A 21,054-nucleotide genomic window follows, 5' to 3' on the forward strand; every position below is an offset into this window, starting at 1 on the left:
CTGTGCTATGTTAGCTAGGGCAACACTAGCTGCTGTAACAAATAAGCTGGCACTTCACTGGCTTATTACAATAGACCTTTATTTCTTGCTTATGGACAGTTGGTGTAGAGGACAGCTTCCTCTACATGGTGATTCAGGGACTCGGGCTCCTTCCCATCCCATTCCTTTAGGGCCTTTGAATCCTAAACCAGCAGGTGCGGGAAGGAGAGGGTAGAAAAAACACATTTGCTTCTTAACTGTCTTAGCCCAAAAGTAACACACATCACTTCTGCTCACATCCCATTGGTAGCCTTGATCCCGTGTTTATTCCTAGATTCCTGGGTGGGCTGGGGAGTATGTCCCCTGGCTGGGCAGGTCCTTGCCAGCAACAGCTTCCCTTTATGGCAGGGGAGCAGGAATTCCTTGTGGACAGCTAGCCCTGGTTCTGCCACATGGGAGGGGTTCAGTTTTGAACTTGTCTCCAGCCACTTCTCCCAGCAAATTGTCTTGTTTCCAAGGAGAATCTTGAAGCCAGTGGTGCTAGTTTCCTAGTTTATTGCCTTGAGGCAGAGTCCTACTTTATTGCCTGTAGTAATTCTTACAGCTAGCCGAAGAGGCCTCAACTCCTGGGCAAAGCTCCAGTAGCTCAAGGAGCCAGTGCCCAGAGCTAGTGAGGGCTAAAAGAGACAGCAACAGTCTTGGAGAGAGGAACTGGGAGGACAGTTCCTGCTTCTGCATGAGAAAGCATAGGGAGGGCGGTAGAGCAGAAGAATAGCCAGTAGTGTTCCCAAACAAGGAAGGAGGCCACCCACTTGCTGTCATTTCTCTGGTAAATATTTGACTGGATGTTTGCCTTTCACTGAGGTTTTATTTTTGGGTTCTGTGAAGGGAACTGGGCAGAACGTCAGAATATCAGAAGCAGTCATCGCCAAGAGGTAAGAGAAGCCCAAAGAACAATCCAGAGAAGCAGATTGCTCACCAGAGCTGCAGGCAGTGCTTTTCTACCAAGATGCTTTCCTCAAATGCAAGGTGAGTTATCAGGGTCAGGCTTGAGACAAGTCATGCTGGACAACTGTATGTTCCTGGCAACTGTATTCTTCTTCTTTTTTTTTTGGCCATGCCCTGACCAGGGATTGAACCTGGACCCCTGCCAGTGAGAGTACCGAGTCCTAACCACTGTACCATCAGGGAGTTCCCCCTTTTTTTTAATTAAAAAAATTTTAATTGATGTATAGTTGAGGTACAGTATTAGTTACAGGTGTACAATGATTCACAATTTTTAAGTGAATACCCTCCAAATCCATCCATGTTGTTGCAAATGGCAAAATTTCGTTCTTTTTATGGCTGAATAGTATTCTGTTGTACATATGTTCCACATCTTCTTTATCCATTCATCTGTTGATGGGCACTTAGGTTGCTTCCGTATCTTAGCTATTATGAATAGTGCTGCTGTGAACATTAGGGTGCATGTATCTTTTCAAATTAGTGTTTTTGTTATTTTCTGATATATACCCAGGAGTGGAATTGCTGGGTCACATGGTAGTTCTATTTTAAGTTTTTTGCGAAACCTGGCAACTGTCTTCTTTGCTATGATGATTCATGGAACCGGGTTTACCTAATCTGTAGGCAGCTGGCACAGAGGAAGGAACGATGGGTCAGTGAATAGATTTCTGTTCGTCTTCAGTTTAGAGCCACAGAGTGGAGAAGGAAGAGCGCAGATACAGTGTTAGCGGACCTGGGCTTGAGTCCTGGCTCTGTAGTTTCTAGCAGATCTTAAAGCCTTGGTTTCCTCAGCTATTAATCAGGTGTAATAACCCCTGTCCTACCTAACCCACAGCTTTGTGAAGATCATCTGAGAAAAGAGTGTGAAAGGACTTTGAGAGCTGTACAGTCCCATCTAGAAGCGTTCTCACTCAAACATATAAACTTAAACACTTCATTTTAAATGATCCCAGAACTAAAAAGGCTCCTCAAAAATAGAACAAAAATTAGAGCCATCACTTTCTGGTGTCATAGTGTTCTCTGTTTAGATTGTCAAGGGATGTTATTGTGGGGATGGAAAAATAATTTTCCCTCTACCCTTCTAGGTTCTTGACTGAGACACCCCGGTAATAAAAAGATTAACAGGAGAAAAACAAACAAATTTAATAACATGTATGCCTCCTGTATACATGGGAGATACCCAGGAAAATAGAGTAACTCCCCCAAATGGCTGAAGCTGTCACCCTAAATACCACCTTCAGCTAAAGACAAAAGAAAATGTTGGGGTTGAGGAGTTAGTTATAGGAGGTTATCAGGAAAAGCACAGTAAACAAGGGTAAGGTCATTATGCAGATTTAAATAATTGTTTTCTACACTGATAAGAGTTTCTAGTGATAAGGTCATCTTACCTTGTCTACCTTATCTACCATTCCTGGTACAGTGAGGAAGACACCCTTACAAACAAGAGATTTTCCCCATACATGTAAATGTCTCCTACAAAAGCTCCATTTTTAGAGCTTCCCCTATGTCTGCAGTTTCTTAAAAATAACCATCTTAAAATAATCCTTATGCTGAAGAGGCATATCTTGGGGTGACAAATTCTGCCCCCCTTTATCCCACCTTTGAAACTTCAAACAAGTTTCACAGTCCAGAAGCTGAGTTGACAAATTGCTCCATATCTCATTGAACCTATCTAAGTAGTGAGAATAGGTCAGCTTAGTTAAACAGTTGTGTCTCATTTCAGGAGGTGGTCTTGCAGGTGTGCTCCCAGAGTTAGGCCTAGATAGTGCCAGTGGTCAGGTATTTATTAAGAGGCATTTCTATGGAAACAGAAGAAAACCAAAGCTTAATGGTTGGAGAAGACTCTAAACCACTTTCTGAGCCCAGGAGGCAGCCAGTCAAGAAGATTTTCTATATGTTAGGGTTGAAACATCTTTTGCAGTTTGAGTGTCTCTGATGATGTCATCAGGTGTTCAGTTACACTTTCTGAGTGGCCCACAAAGCAACAGGCACAAACGATGTCTAAATATGAGCTGTTATGGTGATTTCTCTGAAGTTTATATCAAGCCATTCACATTCAGTTTGCAGGGTTTCAGGGAAAAGGGCAGCTTTTGTTTTTAGTGATTCCAAGTCAAAAAGGTGGGAGAAAATTGGAAACATTAGTTTGCAGATTTGTAGCCAGATATTTGAGGAAACTAGAATTCAGGATCCAGTCCAGTTTACGGGTAGAAAACAAAACCTCAGAGACAATTAACAGAACTAGAATCTTATCTACAAGTGTGTATTATAGTTTCTACTGAAACATAATTTTTCTAAAATCACCCTTATTTCTATCAAAGATAGCCAGATGAAGACTAATTTGTTCACAAAATAGGTCTAGTTTCAATAACCTTGTCCCGATTATTTGTGCAAGCACAGCAAGAATAGCAATTGACCATGTAGGGTCTTTTAAATATTCTTTGCTGGCTTTTCATAGGAATTTCAGATTGAACTTTTTTTTTTTTTTGTGGTACGCAGGCCTCTCACTGTTGTGGCCTCTCCTGTTGTGGAAAACAGGCTCCGGATGCGCAGGCCCAGTGGCCATGGCTCACGGACCTAGCCGCTCCGCGGCATGTGGAATCTTCCCAGACTGGGGCACGAACCCGTGTCCCCTGCATCAGCAGGCGGACTCTCAACCACTGCGCCACCAGGGAAGCCCCAGATTGAACTTCTAAAAGCATCTAGAGGTCAGGAAGCCAAGCCAAAGTCTTTCCATCAGACTTTGCCTTAATGCTTATAGATTTGGGTTGATTCCTCTCTTCTTGAGGTCCCCAAGTATCCTGTACCTGCCAGGAAGGGACTTTCCTTACTAACCTGGTAAGACTGTCAGGAACCCTGAGAGCAAGGTACCAGGCTGTTTTTCCAAGGGGATTTACTGACTCTATAAACTCAGCCTTAATTATTTAAAACTGTCTTGACATACCTGATTCTATGAATCTTCTCAAATCTGACATTCCAACCAAAGCTTTGATAATATAACAAATGTTTCCAGTTGTGTCCTGTTACAAGAAGAATAGATTCTTATTAACTTATGCAAATAAATATTTTGTCACAAAGAACATTCACTAAGCTTCCAAATTCTGGAGGGATCAGGTAGGGAGAAAAAGTAATTGTTTCATTTTTATTCACAAAGGTACACATTATCAAATTGCTCTAAGTCATAGGTAGCTTAAGAGAAAAAGTTTCCTTAATATTAACTTAATCTGGAAAAACAAAACATTAAAGAACCAACAATGTTCAGACAAAAAGTCATAAAAATTATAATCATCATCATCAGTTCGTTCAGTCTGTTATTAATTCTTGTTCAGCTTGAATCCAGTTTTTTCATCAGTTCTGGAGATTCTTACTCAGTTCAGTTTTATGATCTTAAAGTTATCAGAAATCTGTGCTTGCCGGAGTCCTTTGCATGAATCTCCTTGAAGATGAAGCACACTTGCAAACACTTCTGCAAAAACATCAGAGTAAAACAGTAACTTCTGTAAATGACAAAGACTTAAAAATGGCCATGGTTAAAGGTCTGATTAGAGTTCATTACAATGCGATTGACAAAGAAATTTGGTTATCTCTGTAACAGACAACATTCTAGTTATTATTAAGGTAATTACTAGAATTATGACTGATTAACATTATACAAGACATATCAGAATTTTAGGAATTTCATACAATTTCTGGAATGCTTATATACCTATACAAATACAACATAAAGAAGGCTTAGTATTACGTATTATTTGACAATGCTTCCCATGTAATTTAACATGCCAATAAGCCTCTATCTCTCTGTTTTTAAGGAGAAAAAATCTTTTGAGATGTTCTAGGGGCCCTCTGGAAAATCCCCAAATTACTTCCATGTCAAAAAGACTTTAGTTAGGGTTTGATTTGGCGAAGTTTGTCAAAAATATCAAGAAGTTTGGACACTGACTAAATAAGAATCACACTATGAAACAATACATAGTTGTCTTTTAACCAAAGTGACAATAAAGGATTTTAAAGGCAAACAGAGATTGTTACACAGTTGTGAGCAAAACTTATCTCTTTTAATATTGAGATGATTCAGTTCTCTTAAACAATCAAAGACCTGATTAAGACAACATGAAGCACAGGAAATTATTTTGATAAAACACCAAATCTTTGCTTTCTAGGCAGATTACTTAAGAGGTAAAGAAAAACCTTTCACAACTTCTTATGAGGAGAAGACCAATAGTCCAATAGAACTTTGTCCTTTTAACAGATGAAAGAAAATCAAGTTCCAGTTTTATATAAGTACACTATTGATAGTAAGGCTTATTTTAAATACCCTTATAATAACAATTCAATTTTAGCCAGCTTGATTACACAACGTAAAATTCTCTTTCTCTCCCCCTTCAACTTTCTATATACATTTAGTTTATCCTTTATTTTCCACCTTCCCATTCTGAAATAACCAGCTTTACTTTAGGACAAAATCACTTTCATTTCCTTCAACAGAAATGCATCTCCATACATCATATCTTTTCTTAGGTAAAAATATATCTTACTTTTCTTGCATACAGAGTTGTTTCCCATATTATTTCTGGTAGCTTTAATTACATATATTAATTAGAATTCTTAACCCTTAGCAACCTTAACTTCTAGTGAAAACTAAGAAGTGAGCAATTGTGAACTGTTACACCAGAATTCCGTAGACTGGCAAATTTATGAATACATTTCATAATTTTGAAGCATACACTTTTTCATAGTACAATCTTTCAATGTGGCACAAAATACATTTACTAATAAACCCAAATATCTTTAGTTTCTCTGTAATAAGAAGATAAGATTCAGTAAACCTGTGTTCAGTAATTAATGTTTCACTGTTTCATCTTATTTGGAAATGATCTAGATATTCAATGAGATTCCATTATTTAGCTTAGCAAAACTTTAAGGTTTCAAGTTACCAAAAAGATTTTGGTAGCTATTTTTAATTAGAATACCATACACATATTTATTTCTGAAAAGTTCACCTGAAAACTCTTATCCCACTTACATCTATCTACATCACTTCTTCCCAACAATTATGTTTAGACTATTCACAAAAACCTAATGAGACATTAGACATAGTCAGCCATCATCCCAAGCTATTTTCCTTGCTGACCAGTTTTGCAACAGAGATAACGTTATCTATGTATTTATGAGAGTTTTAGAATACCCAATCCTTACAAACACGTGTCCTTCAACCCACATAAATAGAGCTCTTTATACATTAATTTCGACAGTACCATCTGGAGGTAGAGAGATATCACATCTCTACAACATACATGTATAAACATACATAAACATACAGACAGATGCAAACAAGACCTTATAACTATTGTTCTAAAATTTTAGCCATGAGACACATACAATAATACAAAACTCACTAGCTTATAAAAGAACAGTTGGATTCAAACTTTGTTTTGGCAGTTGTCACCTGCTCAGATGGCTAAAGCTTTTTACTAACATTTGTGGGAGGACATTTAAGATTTTTCATTAGTTTGATTTCCACATAGTTCCTTCTCTTCTGCTTCTGATGAGAAACTTCTCCCTAAAGTTTGCTTTTCAAAGAATGGTACTTAGGTCCCAGAGAAGATGAATGTAGAAAATCTACATCAAGAAGGCACAGAGAAAGTACTCAAGTTTTCTCCAAGGAGTTTTGGGGTATATTTGCCTATTATTAGAGGTCTAGAGTAATTACTATTTAAAATTGTCCTTCTTTTTCTTAAGTGCAGTACAACTCTGTTTCTGAAATCCCAATATCTACAAGCATTTTAAATGAAAAGGGGAGATTTGGGGATTGATAAGGCTAGGTGGACTTTGAATTGTTTCTAGAGCCACATTTCTGGTTTTGTAGAGATTTGCAAGACAAAGACAATTGTTTTCTATTTCAGAGAATTGGGTTGTAACCTGAATATCAAGAGACTGACCCATCCATCCAACTAAACTTGCTGCTTTGTATAAGGGTGATTTCCTACTAAGATGGAGATCAAAAGATTTCTACATTAGAGAGCTTCAGGGTTTAATAGACTGAAAAAGTCTGTCTAAGGTGTTTTAAACAGAGGCCTTATTTCTGAGTACATATTCAACCTTGGACCAGTTCACCTTAGCGGGGGAAAGCCTCTACAATTGCTCTATCAGCCTCTGAATATCAGCCTCTATTGAACCATTTCCGAGTCATTTGTAGGAGGGCCTGGGAGAGATTCTGGCTGTGATTCCTCTGTGAGGGTTTTTTTTCCCAGGGGCCCGCCTGGCTTGTCTGCTAACTACAGTATAATCATGCGTGGCAAGAATACCCCTTAACAGCCAATCTAGGTCTCTGTGAGTGGGGTTGTGAATGGTCACTGATCTTTCCAACTCCTCTCTTAGTTTGGTAGGATCTTCTGAAAGTAGAGGTAAAAGGGCTTTGTAATTGAGAAGATCTGCGTTTACTTCACCTCTCTAAAGCTTTATCCTTGAAGTTGGAATAATAGTCCATGCTGCATAGGTTGTAAAAAGACTGAGATAATAACTGTAAAGACCATACATAGCCCAATGTCCAGCATGTGATGAACGATAGCTATTATTATTGTTATTTTATTAAGTGAAAAGAAATGAAAATGAATGTTGCTTTATTGGACAGTTAAGAGTGGTAGGTAGCAGAAAATGGGCTTTTGTCTTCTTCAATCACCAATTTTTCGCATGGTAACTCTGTCTGAAGTTGTCAGATAGGCGTGAAAACACTCCCATACACTCCCTCCGAAAGGAGGGTACCTACCAGGTGCAGACCATTCCTCTTAGTACAGTAAGCTCAAAATGAATGGGCAAGGTCAAGGCAAAGGAAAATAAACAGAGATCTGGACACACAGAAGAGAAAACAGAGAGGCCCTGGGAGAAGATGGAATAAAGACAGGCCAGACACAAAAGGTCAATCAATATCTCATCTTAAAATTAGCACCCATGGGGACTTCCCTGGCGGTCCAGTGGTTAAGACTCCACCCTTCCAATGCAGGGGGTGCAGGTTGGACCCCTGGTCCAGGAACTGAGATCCCACATGCCGAGCGGTGCAAAAAAAAAAAAAAAAAATTAGCACCTGTATTTGAGTCCCACTGTGGACAAGTGACAGGCTCCCTCTGACCTGTGCTCTCTGAGGATCCAGTGAGGATGAGAGTGCTTTATAAACTGTAAAGCACTGTTATTTCCCGCAGTGCCCTGCTCAGAACAGGGGAAGATCTCGCAGCCCCTCTGCCTGGGGGAGAGCTCTGTTCCCAACTTTACTGAGCTGATTCTGTCTCTCTGAGTCAGTTAACCAGGTGGTAGTGGAGCCAAGGCACCCAGCCAGGGTGTCCAGCTCTTTGGTACTATGGCTCCTGTGTCTCTCCGTAACGCCAGTGTCTGCCCCCCCTCCCCCAGGAGGGACCCCAGGGTCTGCTGGGAGCCGGGCTGCTGCTTGGAATCCTCCACTCCCAGCTCGTGGAATAGCGTCTGTGGGAGGGAGCTGTAGGGAAGGTGGAAGCAGGCCTGAGAACCAGCAAGCATGGTGCTTCCCAGTTAACAAAGCACCATTCATACCCATTCTCTAATGATCTAAGGAGGTAGATCACACCCATTCTACAGATGAAGCAACCAAGGCTTCAGGAGGAGAAATGATTCACCCCAGGTCGCAAGGTCTCTGACTCCAAATCCCAGGCTTTTCCTCTGGCAGATCTGAGGACCCACATGGGCATGAAAACCCACCTATACACACTGTCTGGTGGAGGTTACCAACCAGAGCCAAGAATTCCTACCTGTAAAGCAAGGTCCAAATGGATGGGAGTAGTCGAGGCAAAGAAGCAGAAAACAGATTTGGACACACAGAGAAGATAGAGGCCCTGGGGAAAAAATGGAATCAAAAAGGGTATCAATGTGTGTTTCATTATGGAACTTCCCCTGATTCTCAGAGAGTCACTGAAAGTGACAAACAGGGACAAACCAATAGGCAATAAGAGAGAGAAGCACAGAAAGACACATGGAACTTTCTGGGAAGGCTGTCAGAGGCAAGCCTGAGGGGGATGGAGGAGCTGGGAAGAAAACAGAAGGGACCATCAGCAAGATGGCAGCCTATGTGGGTTTTGTGATAGTCGTGGACTTTAATTTAAAAATTTAAACTTTTTATTATGGATGTGTACATATTTATACAAGAGAAGAGAGAATAATATCAGGAACCCCCTATTCCCATCACCCAGCTCCAACAATTGTCAACACGTGGGCAGTCCCCTGGACACCCCTGCCCACTCCCCCTCCTCAGACAGCCAGTCATTTCCTCATGGATTTCATCTTGAGAGGGAGTTTGCTTTCCCCCACACCATTCTTAAAGCTGTGCGTACACCAATGACCTGCACACACATCCACTCTCAAATCGTCACAAGCCCCCGCAATTCTCATGTCTTTGTGCTGAAAGAACTCACACTGCCCTGGCCGTAGGAACAGAAAAATTCATTGAAGAGTCATGGAGGGTGACAGCTGGCAATTACTTCTGTGGTCATCCACGTTGCCAGGGTTCAAGTCCTGGCTCCACTGCTCACTGGCTGGGTGAGCTTGGATGAGTTTCCTCATCTTCTTGTGCCTCAGTTTTCTCATCTGTGAAATGGGGTGATGATAGTACCTCTCACAGGCCTGTTGTGAAGCTGAAATTAGTTAATCAAAGCATAACCCTTAAGGTATAGCTTGGTGCACAGTAGGCCCTTGAGAAAGATTAGCTTTCCATCCATCCATTTAGGAAACGTTAGTGGGCACCTGTTGTTGCCACATGTTGGGCCAGGAGCTGTGCACGTGAGAAGAATGAGGAAGGTCCCTGCCCCCTAGTATCTCCCCATCCAGTGGGGGAAACAGGCGCATGAAAAGACTTTTCCACACAGTGGGCTGGCTGCTGTGACTGTGGGCTGAGTCCCAAGCAGTCCAACCTTCTCAATTTACAAGTGACCAAACTGAGACCACGGGCCCCCCTGAGCCTAAGGAGCCACAGCACTTAGCAGCAGAGCTGGGTAGCCTCGAAATGGTTTTTCCTGGCCAGCCACCTTTATGTGAGAGCCTCAGAGGAAGCTGGCGGCTCTGGAGGACAGCGAGGCCAATCTGGGCAAGGGTGCTCTGGGCCCCCCTGCCTGCAGTGTGGAGCAGGACACTGGTCACAGGGTCAGGTATGTGCAGCGCTCTGGCTACTGGTTAACCAGGTGAAGGACTTCAGTCCGCTGTGTGGCCAGGGGCCCAGGGCAGGGGAGTCCCGGACACCCCCTCACCTAGCAGGAGGCCAGGGATGCCAGGCCAGCTGCCCATGACATGCACTGGATTGGGGCTGGGGAGGCGCTCAGTCTGGAGACGGCTGACCCCAGATGCTCCAGGGACAGAGGAGCGGATGGGGTCTGGCACCTGAGGAGGTAGAAACAGCCCGTGAGAGTCCCCTTTCAACCCAATGAAAGAAAATCTTTTTCTTTGGTCCAAAAAGCAGGGAGTGGATGGGAAAGATCAATACTGACTGAGCACTGGACTCTCATTATATCTAATCCTCACGGCAGCCTGTAAGGGAGTATTAGATCCATTTTCAGGATGAGAAGAGTAAGGCCCAGAGAGGGGCAGGGCCCCTCTATGGGCACACAGCTAATGATTGGTGGAGTGGGGCTCACTCCCAGGTCCAGCACTTTTCCCTCTGGCCCCCCTTACTCGGTGAGATGGAAGGGGGCGACTTGGAGGATTCCCACCACGGGAGGTGCCCAGATGAGGCTTCGTGGCTGCCCATGTGTGGGGGGCTGGAGGTAGGTCCTGGGGGCATTCAAACCACCCATGGCCTTGGGTTCCAGAGCCTTTGAGTGACCAGGCAGGAGTCTGTGAGTCCGTGGCCAAGGGTGGACCGGAGTGTCTCACATCACAGGTGTGGACAGGGTGCAGCTCAGCCGTGTGCTTGCCCAGCACGCAGAGTACACAGATGTTTCCCTCTCTCCCACCCACCTTCCTCCCCTTCCTTCTCCCCTCTTCATTCATTCATTCAGCACTTGCTTGGATTTGTTATGTACCTTGTCCCTAGTCAGAAGCTGGGGGTGGGGTGGGATGGGGGATGGTAGGAGTTCAAAGTGGAATGAAGCATGTTTCTTGCTTATGAAAAGCCCAGTCTGAAAGTGAGAGATTAAGCATGAAAAATGCACCTGTAGCAGGAAGCAGAAGTGATAAGCACCAGAGAGCACGGCAGGCTAAGTCTGGGGGAGGGTGGAGTGTCCTTTCCAGGTGACTCCGGCCTCAGGGGGATGAGCAAAGAGGCTGGTGCAACAGTTCCACACAAGTGATAGGGCCTGAGCTAAAGTTTCCAGATGACCTTACCTGCTGTCTATCCATCAGAACAAGGCCTGGTATTTGGGAACCCTGCAGTGCAAAGATCAGTACTTGCTGAAGGTGTCAGGAGTCAGAGGCCCTCAGGAGTGCACAGCCCCTACCCTAGCAGTCACCTCATAGTCAAGTCTTTTTTTTCCAAACAGCTGGTTGACACCCATTAGCGGGTTGTAAAATTAATTTCGTGTTTACGGCCAGCATTTTACAAAATGGGATGGAAAATAATAAAATTAATAGAATTGAATTGAATTAAAGTTACCAGAGATCATATTAATGGTATTGTTTTATGAAAATTTGTTTTGCACACATGTATCCGAACTGGGTCATGGCTATAATGTATATTTGACTTGTAGTCAAAAAACTTAAAAACACTGATCTGGTCCAACCCCTTCATTTTGCGGAGCTTTGGGAGAAGAGGGTAGGGTGGGGCACTGGCCCCCTCCTGTGTTCTCTCTACTAAACTTGTCTTTCTCCTAAAGCATAGTTTATATTGACATAGGTCTCCAAACTCAGCCATCCTCATTATTCCTGACCACTCCCAGAACCAGTGTCCCATCTGCCCAGTGGTGTGCCAGGAAATGTGTAGTAACTGGCTCCCTGAAAAAAGTATGCATATAGGTACATAAGTTTAATATAAATTGTACTGTTAGAATAGATTATCACACAAAATTTACAAATAATAAAATATACAATGATCTTTCTTGCAGATTGCACAGAGCCAGTTAAATCTCAAAGAATGCTTTCATTGATTTTTGCCAAATTCTTGTGTCTGTAGCCAACCTGCCATTGACCCACGAGGATATTTTCAACATGTATGTTGGTTGATATTTTTATTGACATTAATGAGTAACACAAATGTGAAACAATGGAGTCAAGGTATAAGTCAGAACGTCACTCATTTGTCAGTGTTAGTTGCCAGAAACTATTTTTTGGATGAATGGGATAAGAGTTTTAAATTCTAGAAGAATATTTCCTCTTTTTTTTTCTTTTGCTATTCACAATGTAATGGCTACAAACATACGTTTAAATTTAATCTGCCTTGTTAACATTTTCTCTGCCACTTTCTAGACAGTCTGCAGAACAGTAAATCAAAGCCTGATTTGTAGTGTTCACCCATTTCCCTGGTATAAATTCTCCCAGCATGGCTAATTTCAAGCTCACAACATGATGTTGCTGACATGGAGATGTGAAGAGAGGCACGGTAGTGGCACAGACCATAACATAGAGTTTTCATGGTACAGATATAACAGATGTAAATAACCTCTAGAGAATAAATCATAGCAAAACATAGCAAAATAATTGGGAAGTGATGGGTTTTGAGGCTTTACTACCTTCCTTTTAAATGACTTATTTAATTATACATTTATATAATTTAATTTTTACCAATGGTGGTGTTTAACAACCGGCTTGTAAAATTCCTGATAATGTGACAGTCCCAAGCTGGTACAAGCCAGTCTGAGCACACTATTACATCTACCTCCGACCCCAAGGCAGGACTGTGGGGAGGCTGTGTGTTAGAGGATTGATGGGATTCACAAAGGCAGGCCAGGGCTGGCCCAGAGTCAGACACCTCAGCACACAGGCTACTGCATTGCTGGAAGCATCACATGGACGGGCACGTGCACACACACACACACACACACACACTGCACACACTTCTCCCTCCTTCCCAACCCTTCTCTGCACTCAGAAGAGGGAACCAGGTCAGGGTCCCACTCACTGAGCCCCTTGAGCTGGACCTGAAGTAGTCTTGGGCTTCGTGATGTTTTCTGCTCACTGGCCCTCTCTGGGCCTCAGCTTCCTGAGGGAAGTTCCCAAGGAATTTAAGACATGCCCTTATCCTATCTGTGCCAGGTGCTGGGCTGGACTTGAGATCAGAGATGAGTCAGCCATATAGCCTGGAAGGTCAGCGAATGCTAGGAGCTCCAAGGGGCCACGTGAGCCAGCAGCAGGGGCTGGGAGGATGGTGACATGCAGGGGTGCCTGGCTCCCAGCCTCACCTCCTCCTGGGCAAGTTAGGTAACCTCTCCTGGCTTCGGTTCCTCATTATGAAAAGGAGGTAATACAATCTACCTCACAAGATTCTTGTAAAGATTAAATAAGGTAATATAAAATAGCAGGATTCCTAGGACATAGTGACACACAATAAAGTGACATTAATCAATAAAAGCTATTATCATATGTTTAACTTATGACTATAATTTATTTATTTTATTTATTTATTTTTGGCTGAGTTGGGTCTTCGTTGCTGTGCACAGGCTTTCTCTGGTTGCCGTGAGCGGGGGCTACTCTTCATTGCGGTGGCTTCTCTTGTTGCGGAGCACGGGCTCTAGGCACCCAGTTTTCAGGAGTTGTGGCACCCGGGCTCTGGAGCGCAGGCTCAGTAGTTGTGGCGCACGGGCTTAGTTGCTCCGCGGCATGTGGGATCTTCCCTGACCAGGGCTCAAACCCATGTCCTCTGCATTGGCAGGTGGATTCTTAACCACTGTGCCACCAGGGAAGCCCTAACTTGTGACTATAGAGTGATAATGTTAGGACCAAAGGAATCAGGACTGCGGGAGCACAGAGACACCCCACCAAGGCCATCAGGCAATCAGCATGGGATGTTGGAGAAAGGAGTTGGGAACACAGATGACCCTTGCTCTAGATGCACCAGCTGCGTGTCCTTGCTTGTTTCACCCTCATAGCTTTTTATTTTCAATTTTTTTTTTTTTTTTTTTTTTGCAGTATGCGGGCCTCTCACTGTTGTGGCCTCTCCCGTTGTGGAGCACAGGCTCCGGACGCGCAGGCTCAGCGGCCATGGCTCACGGGCCCAGCCGCTCCGCGGCATGTGGGATCCTCCCGGACCGGGGCACGAACCCGTGTCCCCTGCATCGGCAGGCGGACTCTCAACCACTGCGCCACCAGGGAAGCCCCAATATTTTTTAAATAATGAAAGATTTGTAATTTATACCCTATCACAGAACAAATCTTGCATGTTTTCACTTTATGCTGATTCCTGGACAACTTCCCTTCAGAATGGTGTTTTATTGCTTTGGCATAAAGTCCAGTCTTTTCCCTGATTACAAAAACAAGCCATTCATTCATCTGACATGTGTTTATTACTGTCTGTTTTGTGTCAAGCACTGTTCTAAGCAGCTATCAAGCAATACATCTGTGTACTACCCTTGGGAAATCCAAGAAAATCATTAAAAAAAAGTAGAATGAATGCAAATCTTACAACCCAGAGATGACCACTCTTCACAAGTTGGGATCATATTGTTTTATATATATATATTTTCACTTAACAGTGTATCATAAACACAGTTCCAAGCTATCATCAGTGGAAATCAGATTTTCTGCATTTGGGGGTGCTGTTTTGCTGCTGCCCTGCAAAAGCTGTTTATCCCTCGACAGATCTGCCCCTCAAGCCCTGGACCCACTAGGAAGCAGTATGAGTCTCAGAGACCAAGAAGGGGCTCTCAGTGGCCTTCTAACTTGGATTGACTCCAGTGCCTGCTTCATCTATTCACTGCTGGAGTGAAAGCATAGCTATGGACCCCTTATTTAGAGAGCTACACTCTCTACTGTCCCCGAGCTCACCTGTTTCTAGCTGCTGCCAGACTAACTCTCAGCTCTGCCCTCCAAACAAAAGACCGGCTCGGCAGTGAATCTGTGTAGGCGGAGTCACCCTGATGAAAGAGTTCTGTGGGTCTGTATATCCTAACATTAGAAATTGCCTTTCTTTATTAAATGAATTCCATTTCCTTTATTGATTAAATGAAGAAATCAAGTTTAGTCCGATCCCATTTTTTGCTTGAAACTACAGGTTATAAACATAATTATGGAAGGAGAAAGGGCTTTTAGTTACTACTTTGTACATTTGTAAGTATTTTGAATGTTTTATGATGAACATATATTACATTTAAAATGTTATACACACATATGAGGGAGCGAGGGAGGCAGGAAGAGTGAGAATCTTAGCATTCTAATACCTGAATTCAGGCATCTCTCTGATTATTTCCGTAATGTATATTTTTTAGAAGTAGAATTCCTAGAAATGGAATTGCTGTATTTAGAGGTTCTTGATGTATACTGCAAAGTTAATCCTCAGAATGGTTATACCTCCTTACACTTCTGATTACCAGCAAATGAATACCAACTTGTCTTAACCTTCACTAATGCTGGGTAGCAGCGGTCCCCAACCTTTTTTGGCACTCGGGACCGGTTTCATGGAAGACAGTTTTTCCACGGAAGCGGGGTGGTGGTGGGGGGGGGGCGGGGGGGGCGGGAGGGCGCGGTGGGGTGGGGGGGCAGGGGGAGAGAGGAGGCGGGGGGAGAGGGGAGGCGGGGGATGGTTCAGGCGGTAATGCGAGCGATGGAGAGCGATAGGGAGCGGCAGATGAAGCTTTGCCGGCTCACCCGCTGCTCACCTGCTGTGCGGCCCGGGTTTGTAACAGGCGGTGGACCAGCACCGGTCCATGCCCGGGGCTTTGGGACTCCTGCTGGGTGGTATTGTTAATAATTCCCACTTTAATAGATAAGACAGCATTTCATGTTCATTTCTCCTTTTATTACTAGCTGAAATTCTAAAAATTTATTGAATATTTGTATTTCTTCTTTGTTGGTGGCTTAATATTCTTTGGACAGTTTTGTTCTTGTGGTGTTTCAATTGTAGTCTTTAGTTCATTTTTTTCTCTTCCTGTATTTGCTGGAGTGATTGAATTTTCATTCCTTCATATACACTTCTTCTTTTTTTTTTTTTTTTTTGCGGTACGCGGACCTCTCACTGTTGTGACCTCTCCCGTTGCGGGGCACAGGCTCCGGGGGCACAGGCTCCGGACGCGCAGGCTCAGCGGCCATGGCTTACGGGCCCAGCCGCTCCGTGGCATGTGGGATCTTCCCGGACCGGGGCACGAACCCGTGTCCCCTGCATTGGCAGGCGGACTCTCAACCACTGCGCCACCAGGGAAGCCCAATATATACACTTCTTAATACATTGATTTACTTTCTATTTATATCCTTCTAGTAGCTAACTGTGGATTTTTAACATACTTACTTAGAATTATATTTTACTTATAAAGCCCAGAAAGAGAAAGCAGGTTTCTACATCATCTTTCTAAACATCACAAGAACTTGGTCATCATTTCACTTCCCTTTGTATCTACACCTGTTCCTACCCACCTCTCCCTTCTTCCATGTGGGGTATCATCTGGTATTTCAACTCCACATTGGCATTTCAAACATTTTATTTCACAATAATTACCTAGATATTTAACAATACATTTCCCTAATTTCTCTGTTTGTTATTCCTCTTAAATTCTTCCCCTTCCTCCTAGATTTACTTGAGAATTTCCTCCAATGTTTCTTTCAGTGAAGGTCTTTCTGAGTCTGTGTTTCTAAAAATGTATGTATATATGTGCATATATTTAAAGTCCTGTGCTCAGGAATAATGGGAAGCTTTGCTAATTACTTTCTGTGGCTTTTTGCACCCTTCTACTTCCTCCTAGGTTCATTCTTCTTGTAGAGAATTTCCTCTACTCCTTATCTCAGAGAGGTTCTCTATTAACTTCATTTCCTTAGGAGTAAGCTCCTCTATCTTGAATTTTTGGCTCCCTTTGGTGGTGTAATCTTTCCTCATGCTTGATGTTTCTGGGTTGGGTGCTTGTCTTTGTGCTGGAGCTTCCACTGGGATATTTGTTTGGGGGTGGGTGGCAGCTGCTGCCACAGCTAGTACTAAGGCGTGTTTTCAGTGCAGCAGGATGGAGGTAGGATATACTGCCCGATGGGGTACCTCAGCAGCTGATCTACATCCAAAGCACCCAGTCCTTCCCAGGTGCCACCTGTGATCTGGAGCACTGCCTTTCTCTCTGTGACCCATGTATACTACTCCCAGGGAGGTTAACCCCATTGCCTCTGGTTGGTCAGCAGGGTGGGAGGACTCTTGGGTCTGTGTGAGACCCCAGCTCATCATTCTGTGGTCTGTTGGCAACCCCCGCCTGCACCAGCCTCTTGCATATGAGTGTAGAGCACTGTTCTGTGGTCACAGCCTGTAGCCGTGCCAGCTGATGCTTCTTCTCTTTGATCTAGTCCTAACTGCTCTCCATCATTCAGCATCTTCTAGTAGTTTCTGTGTCCCTGATAGATTCCCTTCTTGTTTTCAAATATGGCTATTTTTTTTCTTTCTTTAAAAAAAATCTTTTCTTCTATTTTGAGGGTTTTTGTAGAACGAGGAGACTGATGTATGTGCTCAGTTTACTTTCCTAAAAACAGAATTCTAAATTTTATAGTTCTGTCACATTTCCGACAGCATGAGTCACCCTCGTCTCCCCCCACCACTTCTAGGTTGTCTCATTCCTATGTTTAGACATCACCGTGGAGTACTGGAATTTTAAAAACTTTCAGGGAAGTATGCCATGCTCCTGGATTCCCAGAGGAATGCTCTTCCCTGAGACTTCTGGGAAAAGTGGGAGCTGACCGGGAAGGAAGCCCGAGGGATGGCCAGATGGATGCTGCAGGGGTGAGGCACAGAGTGCGCAAGGATCTGGAGGGTGAGCGTTTGCTGAGGTGGTGCAGTGCAAGTCAGAGCAGCGATAGCGAAGTGTGGCGGGAGCCCAGAAGGGAGCAGGTCCCTTTCAAAGAGAGGCCAGGAAACTGCTGTCATGTGTTTCACACACAAGACCCCAGCAGCCTTGTCCTGCAGACTCTGAGGTCTGGAGAGGACAGAGTCCACAGTCTGTCGTCCAGATGACCGCTGTCCTGCCCCAATAGCCCAGCAGTGAATCAGAGTGAGCAGATGCTTCTTGACCTCTGGCTACGAAAAACCATGTCCAAAGGCTGGTTTCCTGTGAAGTTACTGAAGCTTAAGTCTCAGGGGCCCTCACTTGCACAGGACCCTACCAAGGCTCTAGGAGGGTGGGAGGCACCTTGGTTAAGTGTTTACATGGTGATATGTTTTCCTGAAAATATGAAAAGATAAGATATTTTTGTAGTTTTATTTGAAAAGGACATCCAAATAATATAAGCTTTGGGGGCCAAGGAACCTGAATCTGTCCATGACTATGTCATCAAGAAAAGAAGGAGTTAGATCCAGTTAATAGGGCAGCTGTATAGATAATTAAGCTGGAGAAGGAGATATGAAAGAAGATAATCCACTTAGGGAAGCCATATCACAGGTGAGTGACACTCAGAAATGGAAGTTTAAAAAGATCAGATGGGGCTTCCCTGGTGGCGCAGTGGCTGAGAGTCTGCCTGCTAATGCAGGGGACACGGGTTCAAGCCCTGGTCTGGGAGGATCCCACATGCTGCGGAGCAACTAAGCCCATAAGCCACAACTACTGAGCCTGCGCGTCTGGAGCCTGTGCTCTGCAACAAGAGAGGCCGCGATTGTGAGAGGCCCGTGCACCGCGATGAAGAGTGGCCCCCGCTTGCCACAACTAGAGAAAGCCCTCGCACAGAAACAAAGACCCAACACAGCCAAAAATAAAATTAATTAATTAAAAAAAAAAAAAAGATCAGATGATCTCAGTGGGCTACAAGCCAAATTCCTGACAGTGATGCTCAAGGCTGAAGGGTCAATGACTGCAGCAGTGACTGATGATGTGAATGTGTGTTTTGGTTGTTTTTCAGGACCAGGCAGCTAAATGGCACTTGTGCCAGCTCGGTGGACGTGGAGCTCTTCCTCCATTACTCCCTCATCCCATCAGTAAGTGAAGGCAGGGGAGGGTGGATGAGGGAAGAGAAGGGGGAGCTGGGCTGCTCCCATACACAGTCTCCCAAAGGGATCTGAATAGGTCGGCAGAGACTTGCTCTCTTACATTATGCACTAAAAACACAAGCAGAAGAAGGCTTTGAAGGTCCCAAGAGTCAGGGGCACTGACTTTTAAGGGAGTCAAAAAAAGCTTTTCTGAGGAAGCAGTGCTGGAGCTGAGGTCTGTTGGAAGACGTAATGAAGAACATTTCAGGCAGAGGGGAGAGCATGTGCAAAGGCTCCGTGGCGGGTGGGAGCATGGAGAGTGTGAGGAGCTGAGAAGGCTGGTGTGGCTGGAATGGGGAATTGGAGGTGGAGGTGTCTGGGGAGGTGGGAAGGGCCAGGCTATGTAAGAAGGAGTTTTGTCTTTGTTCTAAATACAATGGGAAGTAGTGGAGTGTTTCTGGCCCAAGGATGGTGTGATCAGATTTATGTGTTGAAATGATCACTCTGTTTGCAAGTGGGGATCAGGTTGGAGGCAGGTAAGAGAGGAGGCAGGAAGACCAGTTAGGAGATGGTTGCAGGGGTCCAGGTGAGGTGATTTTACATCATCCTAGATGATGGTGGTCACCTCCAGATGTTCAAGGGGTAAAAGCAGTAGAACCTGGTAATGGGTTGGATAGAGAGATGAGGGAGAGGCAGAGGTTAGGATGATTCTTGGGTTTGTAATTTGCACAGCTGGAAGGATGGTGGTATCTGCCATTCACTTGTTAAGGAAAATTAGAGGGGATCCAAGTTTGGTGTGGATGAAGGAACAGGGCAGGGAGGAAAATCAAGAGTTCCACTGAAGACATACTGAACTTGAGAAGCATTCAACACATCAAAAAGAAATGCCAACTATGTAGTTGAACATATGATTCTGGACCACGGCTGGGCTGGAGATTCAAGTTTGTGAGTCTTCTGTGTATTTGGTGGCCACTGAAAGTATGGACATGGATGGGATCACCGAGGAAGAGAGGATGGGGGAGTAAGATGAGTGGTCCTTGGACTGAACCATGAGGAGCTTCACATCTGGTGGTTGGGTAAAGAATGATCCAGCAAAGGAGACTGAGAATTACTGGAAGAAAACCAGAAAAGTGTGGCTGATAGAAGCATAGGGAAGAGAGTATTTCTAAGAGGAGGAAGAGGTCAACACTGAATGCTGCTGTGAGGTCAAGCAGATTTGGGCTTAATGTTTACATTTGGATTGAGCAACAAGGTGGTAATTAGTGACTTTGGCCAGAACTGCTTCTGTGGAGTATGGGAGTAGAAGCCATGTTAGGGGGTCGAAGAGCAAGTGAGAGGTGAGGAAATGGAGACAGCAGGTGTAGATAATTCTCAGGAATTTTCTAGTAAAAGGAGAAAAGGGGCATCAAGTATAGGAGAATATGACTGAATCCACAGGAATAAAAAGCAAAGAAGGATTTGCAACCTGAAAGTTATTACCCATTTTTTACAGATGAGGCCACTGAGGTTCAGAGAAGTTAAGTCTCCCTCCCAGCCAGTATGTGAGAGAAACTATATTTGAACCCATGTCTGTTCAGAGCAACACAAAGGAAAGCTCAGTACAAAACATTCTGGAAGCTCAACGGTGCATGCAGCCAGCTCTCCAAGTCTGGAGTTTGAGTCCTAGACATTCTAAGTGCTTTGCTCACCCACACACTCTCCTTCAGCGAGGGTACTGAGGGGCTGAGGATGAATGTTCCCTCTGACAAACTCGTCTTCTCTTTCTATAGCTTTTCATCATTTTGGTCTTGTCCCTTCTCCAAAGACGAGAGCACCATAGACAGAGAGATGACGCTTCTTACCTCCTGGGGAACCGCTTCAGAATGATCATGTGAGTTGAGCCAAGGTCCATCACTACAGCTTGGGGTACTCTGTGTTTGGGATCAACACCATTTGTAAGACTAGGCTAACCACCAGTTACCTCCCCACCCACCTCTACCCCGCCGTGGACAGCCCTGCCCCTCCCTGCCCCAATCCACCCAAGGCCCAGAGAGTTCAGAATTGGCTTCCAAGCTACT

At 44.2% G+C, this 21,054-nt stretch overlaps 1 protein-coding gene across 1 annotated transcript in view; it reads left to right on the top strand.

The window, feature by feature from the left end:
* Positions 1–925: 925 nt before the first annotated feature.
* LOC308618703 (stimulated by retinoic acid gene 6 protein-like) overlaps positions 926–21,054 on the top strand; it is a 53,737-nt gene continuing 33,608 nt past the window's right edge. Inside the window, 3 exon segments of the mRNA XM_081236877.1 lie at positions 926–1,008; positions 18,931–19,006; positions 20,767–20,867. Of these exon segments, the coding sequence (XP_081093003.1) occupies positions 989–1,008; positions 18,931–19,006; positions 20,767–20,867 (197 nt within the window). The 5' untranslated portion in view covers positions 926–988.

This window comes from Mesoplodon bidens (assembly GCF_964165515.1).
Source record: "Mesoplodon bidens genome assembly, chromosome: 6".
NCBI classification, from domain to species: domain Eukaryota; kingdom Metazoa; phylum Chordata; class Mammalia; order Artiodactyla; family Ziphiidae; genus Mesoplodon; species Mesoplodon bidens.